The sequence below is a fragment of the Pholcus phalangioides genome, unplaced genomic scaffold (assembly GCF_987345545.1).
Source record: "Pholcus phalangioides strain wild (caught in Gottingen) unplaced genomic scaffold, Ppha-v1.0 ptg000022l_1, whole genome shotgun sequence".
Classification (NCBI taxonomy): domain Eukaryota; kingdom Metazoa; phylum Arthropoda; class Arachnida; order Araneae; family Pholcidae; genus Pholcus; species Pholcus phalangioides.
The window spans coordinates 3,722,865-3,732,536 of NW_028301615.1; the positions used below are offsets into that span (position 1 = coordinate 3,722,865).

General features: G+C 31.5%; 1 protein-coding gene across 1 annotated transcript in view; it reads left to right on the plus strand.

The window, feature by feature from the left end:
• The window catches only part of LOC149069363 (hydroxyacyl-coenzyme A dehydrogenase, mitochondrial-like), a 40,941-nt gene extending 32,273 nt beyond the window's left edge, over positions 1-8,668 (plus strand). The window contains exons 7-9 of the mRNA XM_089249386.1: positions 3,636-3,708; positions 4,064-4,180; positions 8,452-8,668. Coding sequence (XP_089105512.1) covers positions 3,636-3,708; positions 4,064-4,180; positions 8,452-8,570 — 309 coding nt within the window. The 3' untranslated portion in view covers positions 8,571-8,668. The remainder of the gene's footprint in view (positions 1-3,635; positions 3,709-4,063; positions 4,181-8,451) is intronic.
• Positions 8,669-9,672: the final 1,004 nt, after the last annotated feature.

Below are 9,672 nucleotides of genomic sequence, written 5' to 3' on the forward strand. Positions count from 1 at the left end.
ACATTTGGAAAACATTAATTCAAATCCTGCAATACCAGTTGCCACCAGGATTTTTGATGCATCAGTGTTTTTGATAGTTTAAACCACGGTTTAAACTGTCATGTCAAAAATGTCAAAAATTTATTTAAAATATACAAATTCCTGTTGAAAATACACACATTGATTGCATGTAATGTTTAAAGTCACTGTTACACAAAGAATAAATATTTAATATGATTGTAAAATAATTTTCTGCTCTCTACAAAATTATTTCAACAATGTATATGTTTTTTCTTATAAATTATACAATTTGAATAAAGCATAGCATAAACGCTGAAGGAAAAACTATGGAATGATTTGATATTCTTCAATTCAAGATGATTCTTGAGCTACCAAAATTTCTTCAACTACTTACAAATGTGTATTGATATAAACCATCTGCTATACTCTTTTCATAGTGCAGATAGGTTGTTTAAAATGTTCTTTTACACTATATATGTAATGCTGATTTGTTGTTATTAAATTATCTAAATAATCATATATATATATACTTAAAAGATGCCCTCTTAGTGTGCATAACATAAAATATAACTAGCAATCAAAATACTAAATTGTAGGACTAAAATGTCCTTTAATTTGGCAGTGCTAGCTTGTAAATGATACTTAAAAAATTCCTATAACTTATTGTTGGTGAAAAAGTAAGAATGACCAAGTTTGACTATGATATAATGTATTTATTAGCATTTATAATGCAATGTTTTTTCAAAGTGATGCTGTATCTGAACATACAAAAAATTGCTTTGAATATCAAGTCCTGCCACTTCTGTTTTGATTGAAATAAGTAATAATACTTTTTAAAACGCCAGATTTGAACTACCTAAGCCAAGAATTTTTTGGGTGAGAGTAAATGAGTTTTCAGTGTATTAACAGATGCTGCATGAGAATTTATAATATGGAAGAAACTTTTAGGTAGGTCAGAAAATGTACAATATTGAAATAGATATTTTATGCTTGGTAGTTGAAAATATATGAATTTTTATCTGCGTAAAAGTACGTTTTTTGTTATTTAACATATGTCAAGTTAAAAACATTTGTCACATTGACAGTAAGTTTTTGCCTATTTTAATACTGAGCTAGTTTCTGAGGTCAAAAACGTAACTGTGTGATCTCCTATCTCACATATTTTGAATAAACAACCAATCAATTTTGCTTAGTAAATTGAACACAGGTAATGAGTAGTTTAGATAAATAAACCATAAAATCATATTTTATATGTTCTAGACCCTTTTTATGTTGAGAAATTCAGAATTAAAATTAATATTTTGTTTTAATTACTGTAACAAATTATTAGTGAAATTTAAAAATAAAACATATAAGCAAAAAAGCAAGTTTGTGTTATATACCTATTGTGTTCAAAATATTATCCATAAACATTTGTTTAGGTTTTTGATGGTTTTCAACAGTTTTTGACACTTGTCATGTTAATCCTGTGAAAAACCTTTCTTTTTGCCACCTGTCAAATTTTGAAGAAATTGAGAAAAATGTGATCTTCACTTGAATTTCCTTTTAAATCAATTAGAAATGTAAATTTGCAAATTAGATTGGAAAAAAGAAGCGAGTGTTTTATTAAATGTCTTTCTTCTGGCTATTTTTTTACAGATGCAAGGGCCACAACAGGCAAATTGTCCAACGATGTGGCTGAAAAAGTTTGATAATTTTAACCAAATTCTTAAAGCCCCACATTTCCCTCCCCCCCCCCCTATAAAAAATGTGGATGTGAGAAATATATAATCGAAAATTTCCTATTTACCTCACACGTTTCAGTTCAAAAACTTCTTTTAATTCTGAAAAGCACATGTTTTCAACAGGCGTATTTTTTTCTTATCATTGTTGCAAAATACATAAAAATGTCTTTCTTTTGGCATTAGGTAGGTTTGATCATAAGTTGGGGAGGAATATAAAAAAAATTCAGGTTTCTCTTGGTTGCAACATGAAGCTATGAAGCTACAGTAATGTTTCATCAGACTTTGCTTGGAGTGTCTCTCGTACTTTAATGAAACAAAGACAAATTAGAAATCTGTTGTCCCCATGAAATTGGCAAAAAAGGACTAAAAACACAAATTAACAAAAATGCAATTGACAATATATATATTCAGAGTATCTGTACCTATCCAAGTTAAAAATGTGCAACCAAAATAGATGGAATACATTGCGAGTGTCAAGCATAAATATTAAATTAGTGCTGAAATAGACAAAATGCCACGCAGACTTGCCCATATATGCAAATACAAATACAAATACATGGCACGACTCTTAACATTTATAAAACTTGTATCATTTTTTTTCACCATGAATTTTGAACAAACTTCGCTGCTATGTTCTGTTTATCAGCAGGTGAGAGAAGGTGGTTTTTGGTTGAATTTGGTTGAAATTTATTTTTGATATTTTTTTGTCCAATTACATGTGGGAATGATCCATTTATATTTTATGAAGGGCATTTATATTTTTGTATTGATTAGCGATTAAAAGAATCACTTTAATGTAATAATTGATCTTCAGAAACACAAAAGTGGTTATTTTCAGTATTATTTTACAATGCTGGCGTCATAGGCTAGACGGAGATAAACTTGGAAAGTCTTGGGGGCATGATGATAATGATGTCAATTAATATATACATATTTACATTAGATCAGTCGACTCCACCTGTGACGCTGCCCCCCCCCCCCCACGTATCTCCGCCCATGGCTGGTGTTTGGAGTTGCGGGTATCTTGATGAAATTGAAAAGTTTTTTTGGCTTTCTTAAAGAGAATTTTTCGACTGAGATTACATGTTACATAATGCAATATGAAACTGGACAAGCAACTCTAAAGCGATCAGTAATTAATTTTCAATTCATGGGTCTACATTCTTAATCTTGATGATAACAGGCTGACTAAGAAATGTTTTATTGCCCTTAACAGTCAGAAAAATAGCAATATTGATTTTAATTGGGTATTGCAAGTAAAACATTTTAACCGAATATGGCTATCCTTATGTATGGTCCCTATTTAACACCAAAATGAAATGTACCATTCCTTCTATTTTAAATCACATTGTAATGTGTGATTACCATGAAGATTATATCTGTATAATGAATTCAATAAACTTCCCGCATTATAAACACCTGATTTTCTCTTATGCAAGCCATATTTCAGTTTTAATTTACCATTTGAAATTCATACGTTCTTCTGACTAAGATCTAGTTTATCAATTTTGAGTGACAGTGGTGAATTTGCATTTTATTATAATTGTGACGAGATCTGTACACTAATTCTGGACTCAATGGAAATATTGTACACATCCTATATGTTGTTCTTTTTTCCATGTTTACCATAGCAAATATATTTTACTACACTGTGATTATATTTTACCTTAAATAGATTGATACCATTACTAAATATTAATTCATCCAATAGAAATTTTATTTAAGCAAACAATATTTGCTTTCTTTTGTTTGAATTTAATGTTTAATTTTTCTTTCCAGTTTTTTTTAAAACAATTATGATATATGAGAGGTGTTGCTGGCCTTTGTATCGGACCAATGGCCCATAAGCAAATAAATGTTATGCTATGTATGTTATTGATCTTCAAAGCTTCTTTTAAATGTCTTTGTAAGGATACCCCAGGTTTTGTTGTGAATCGTCTATTGGTGCCATACATGGGAGAAGCTATGAGAATGCTTGAACGAGGTAAGAATTTTTTTCCCCCTTTATGGACTTTAGAGAATCTGTATCAAAATAATTTAGGCTATCTAATTTGCCAGAACTTTTCTTACAATAAAAAAAATTCTCAAAAAAAAGAAATTGGAAAAATTTTTGCTCATGCCTCATAATTTTAGAAAACACATGTATAGAGTAACTTAATTTCAACAGGTACCTTGAAACAAAAATTGAATAAATAGATTCATAAATTGAAACTTATGGCTTTTTTAATTATTTAATGAAGGAAAATTTCAATTAAAAAAAATTTGCATGGGTGCATTTTTGATCCTGTAATTTCCTTTTTTTTGTTTATAGCATCTTGTTTTTTTCTCTTTATTTTAAGGAGATGCAACAGCCGAAGACATTGATACGGCTATGAAACTTGGAGCTGGTTATCCAATGGGTCCTTTTGAGCTGTTAGATTATGTTGGTCTTGACACTACAAAATTCATTATGGATGGTAAGGAATTTTTTTTTTTTCACTGAAAATGTTTAGCAAATTTTTCTTTGATAGTAAATATTTCATATTTTGAGAATTTTTTGGAATGTTATTTATTGTGTCATGATGTTTTATCTGAAAGTTATTTTTATCATAAAATTTTTTATTAGAGTTTGACAGAACAACAAAAAAATTTAGGTGCCAGCTAAATTTTTTAGGACTCTGGCATTTTTTCTACTTTTCCAGGACTACCTGACTTTTGTTTATGATGGTATTCATACTGAAAAAAATTTTGTGTTGTTCTCAGACTTCAATAATCACATATAGAAAATTTTTGGTGCCACTGCTGATTTTTTTAGTCACCATGGCAACCTGGTGTCTGGGATTTCTCAAGACTTGATTTTTTTTATAAATACAGAATAACTTGGTTATAAAGACTTTCAAAGGACTAAAAATATGCATTGTAGTTGAGGTGCCCTGATATCAAAGTAAAGGTTTTTATGATAATTGCATGCAATAAAATAAATAATCAGAAGCTATCATCAAATGGTTATTTCAGCTTAATAAATGATAAAACAAAATCATGAATTTACTCATACTTTTGCTATGTAGAATTGATTCAGAAAGTTATTTTTCCAATTTTACATAATCCTTTTGAAAATACAGTTAAACTTTGATGCTTCTGTAAATTGATATTACTTTGGGGGTACTGAAAATTCAAGCTACAGTAGTCTGAGTGTTAACGAAACACTTTTTTCAGTTGCCAAACAAGAGAAAATGAAATGAAATGGTGATTACCATTAAATATCATTAACTGTTTTTGAAATATAATATATTTCAAAAACAGTTAACTTTCTGCATATAGGCGGCCCTCGACTTTCACACATAATTGTTTCCTGAAAATGTGTGCGAATGTTAAATGTTCAGAAGTAGAGGAATGTAAAAAACATCAAAAATTGTACATGTATTTTAAATATTTATTGCACGATGTATACATAATTAAGTTAATGAGGCATGTTTAATTGCTTTCAGGTGTTTTCTTCATAAACTTGTAAAGAGTTAGTTGAGTACTACCTTTTTTTCTTTTCTTTACATAGTGTTCTATAACATGCGGTATCTTTCTTAATCCCTCTACGTACTAAGATATATGTTCTTCATTGGGATCCTATTCTTCCATGATAGTCAAATTTGTCAAGATGCATGAAGGCTTCATTCATATTTTTGATTGTCAAAGTCTTGATGATTTTATCAGCAGCTGCTTTTTCCTCATTTATTTTCGTCTTTGTCTCGATCTTGTAAAGTTTGAGTCCTTAATTTTTTTGTGCATATCAACACTGCAGTTTCTCTGTCACTCATGTGAAATATTTAAACATTGACAAATAAATTGGCAAAACACACAACACATCGACACCAGTCTAATGCAAGGCTAAACCTATTAAGCATTCAGCCCCGCCACTGCTGCTCAGAACCCTAGTGACGTCACAATCACTCTGACATGTCCGCTAGTCTAGGAAGCAAGGTGTGAGTGAGCACGAGCAACTGCATGCAAGCGAACTATTTTTATATTATCAACAAAAATCTTTAAAAAATTCAGTTTTGAAATATGCAAAATAGTGAATTGGGCAAACATTGAGGGCTGCCTGTATACGCAGGATACGGTTGTTAGGCCATGGTCTGAGAAATTCACTTCCTAATGTTTCACCCATATATGTAGCAGCCATCTTCAGAGTTTTAATAAGTCACAGGTCTCTGTGAGAGAGAAAAGTGTTGTACACCTCTGATCGCTCAGTTGTTGCTTATACAGTAGACGCAATAATCTGAGGTGAACGGAACCGAGGCCATCGCACATTACTGAAAAACTAATTATCCAAAAGAAAAACTAGTAGAAACCATCTTTTTTACAGGATGGGGGGGGGGAGACATGTATTCATGCACTGTTTACTCCCACCCATTTTGTTCTATATTTTGGCTTAGTTTAGTGGTTCTCAAAGTTTTTCCACCCGCGTCTCCCCAGAATAGTCTAGAAAAGAATGAAAACTTGAAAGCAATGAACAGGCATAAATCAGTACACCAGGGATCTACAACGCATGGCTCGCCAAGCTCTCTGATAACATATGTGTAGTATAGCTTACTCTGATCTACAGACCTGGTTGAAACTGAACATGTGGCCCATGGTGTGTCAGCGGGTGAAGACCCCTGCACTACACTAACTTCTCTGGACCCTCCTGACAGAGGTTGGCAATTCACCTGGGAACCATAATGCACACTTTAAGAACCACTAGCTTACTTCATTAAGATTAGGTCTATCAAGACCAATATAAGAGAGGCTGACAGAAGTCCCTCGTACCCCTGGACCCCAATATGAATATTATTTTTTCTTCATTAAAAATTTATTATAGAAGGGTCTGTAGGAGAATTCTGGCATGGGAGTTCACCCTTTGAAACTGAAATTACCCGCATTTATTGGAAGAATCAAATAAAAGAAATACATAAGGTTTTTTTTTCAAATGGAATTTTGAAAAATTCCATCACCTCAAAATATCTAGAAATTCAAACTTTCAAGACTCAAATTATCGAGAGACTACTGCAGAGTTTTGATCGAATTCTGTTGTATTGGCTTGTTTCAGGTTTGACTGGATCTTTCAGGCTCTACTTGGCTCGTGTGCTGGTGATTGGTTGTTTGTGTCATTTCTCTTTGTTCTCTCTGCTACTTTAGAATACCTATCCTACCCAAGTAAAGCTCATTTTCAATCACCTCCTTTCAGTTTATATCGTTGCTGGAGGAGATTATGTTGTTGATTGGAGATTTTGATCACTTTTCTATAAAGGCAGACATGGTAGGGTATGTTTGATGGAAACAACTTTGGCATTTTGAAGTTTGATTTTGTGGCCAGTTTCCAACATGTCTGCAATGGCAGAATTTCACTGTTTGTTCAAGTGGAAACTTCCCTGATATTCTTTAATTTTCATTGCAGTGCTTCTTTGTTTCTATATGTATTTTTTCACATGAACATGGAACACTGTATTACACCCATGGATAGCAAGTCTCCAGGGCCAAATGTAACAACAGTTATGTTTCTGGTGTGTAAGGAACATAACATAATTTATTTGTCCCCAGTCAATTACAAAAATACTATACAAATTAGAGTTTACAATTAAATTTTTTACAATATTTGAAAGAAAATGCAAAGAGAGAAAAAAATATTTCAATAGGCACGGTGTAGAACAGTTAATACATAATGTAATGAAGAAAGCTGGGACAGTAGCTAAAAGCTAGTAAAGTGAGATGTGTGTACATGGTCAGCATCCAGTACAAAAAAATGTTGGCTGTTTTTGTTGGGTATTTTTCCCCTCATAAAAATCATAAGAAAAATAATCTTTATAGATATCTTGTAGAAAATAAAGATAAATATTTTTCTGTTATATTTATTATATATATATTAAACAGAACAGGGGGCCATGTTCTGGTTAGGAAAAGAAGGATGTTAAAACAAAGAGATGTAATTTTATGCTGTTATGATTTTATTTACATTTAACATGTTTGAAACCATTCATAAAAGTATTAGGACAACTTTTTTAAATCTTTCTTCTCTTTAGAGAGAGAGGAAAACTCTGCAAGTGTTGCTAAAACTTATTCAAACTTTTATATTTATGTATATAGGGCAATGTTAACTGAAAATATTATTTTGAAGAGTAATTTCACTCCTCTCCAAAATTTGAAGGGGATTTTTTTTTATAAGTGAGAAATTACTCTCACTGATAAAAAAATTACCTAAAATTTGAGTATTTTCACCCCTCAATGAAATTTGTAGGAGTAAAGTTGAATTTTGATGCGGGAGTCCCACATCTAGATTCATATTGGCAAACACTGTGCAAGGGCATCTGAAGTGTTTCAAACCTATGGGTGCTCATCTTGAGCTTTATATAAGAATTTTGATTTTTGGGTTGATTCCGGGGTGCTCAGACCATTGTCACAAATTACCATGCGTCTTCAAGCTCCCACAGTATCTTCAGCTCTGATGCCACTGTATGTATATATTACTTTGTGCAATATTTTCTGTATTTCAGTTTTTAATTAGTTTTGTTACTTATTGCTAAATTTTTATGAAAACACCATGTACAAGTGAAGAGAAGTCATATTCCACTTTGAAGTTTCAAAGTGACGTATGAAACTTTATCTGAAAATTTCTATTTTGTTTTTAGTATTTTAAACTTTCTTTCATTTTAAAATTTCTAAAGATTTTAAACCATAAGTATTATATTCATTGTTCATCACCTTATATATATTTTAGGATGGGCAGAAAAGTATCCAGGCCATCCATTGTTCGAACCTGTTGCTATTTTAAAGAAGCTTGTATCTGAAGGAAAATTGGGCAAAAAAAGCGGAGAAGGCTTCTACAAACACAAATGAAAGAATAACTTATGATTAAAATTAATAAAATTTTATTTTTCTACACAGCTATTTTACACAAAAAGTTATTTAAATAATAAAATAGTTTATAAAAGTCATTGTTCTCAGTATCATGTGCTCATTTCATCAGGAACATCAATCACTAAAAATACAATGGGTTTCCTCTTTCTAAAAAGCATGAATACATGAATCTGTGATTAAGAATTTTTTAGTCCAACCCCCCCCCCCCCCCCCCCCCGGATCATAAGTTAACTTATTTAATTTACATTGCGCAAGTCTTATTTGTTAGCTTTGGGGCACACACTGAAAAGAGAAAAATGGCAAATTTTACAATTAATGACAATTTTGTAAAACTTTTGGTTCAAAAAAAAAAAAATCATAAAAATAACAAAAACCATGTCCACGCCTAGATGCTTGGTGGTCAGTTGGATTAGGCCATGACCTCTTATCTAGACTAAACTAGGATAACTATTATCTAGGAGATCATGGTTATAAGTAGTTATTTTGGGTCCCATGTATAATGTGAAATGAGCAGTTAGAAAAAATGATAAAGGGGAAGAAGTAATAGCGAATGGAAAATAATGAAAGTTTTAATTTACATTAACAAAGCTCGCTGACAAAATGGCTTCCACCATTTACGAAAATACCCCAAGGCCTAAATGCATTATGAAAAATATAGGTGTGTTTCAAATTTAAAAATGCTAATCCAATATTTCTTTACAATGAAAGTTTGAAAACTTTTCTGACAAACTGACTGGTTAGTCAGTGACGTCTTAACTCATAACAGAAGGGCCAACTGGGCTTGAGCTAGGACCTTGAATCGAATTGGGGGGAAGCGAATTATTGAAAGCTTTCACTAATTCTGAAAATATCTCATAAATTCTGAATTTTTATTTCTATAGAATTATTTCTTTCATTAGCTCTTGCATTATTTTCCCATGAATTTGTAATTCTGAATTTTCAATAGTTTCGGTTTTGTATTTCACATTTTTGTTTTGATATTTCTCGGGATGCTTGTACATTTTGTAATGATATATATTCTTGTTACCAATTTCCCCCAAAAAAATTGAGAATTATCGCTCGACATTATGGCTCAAGATTC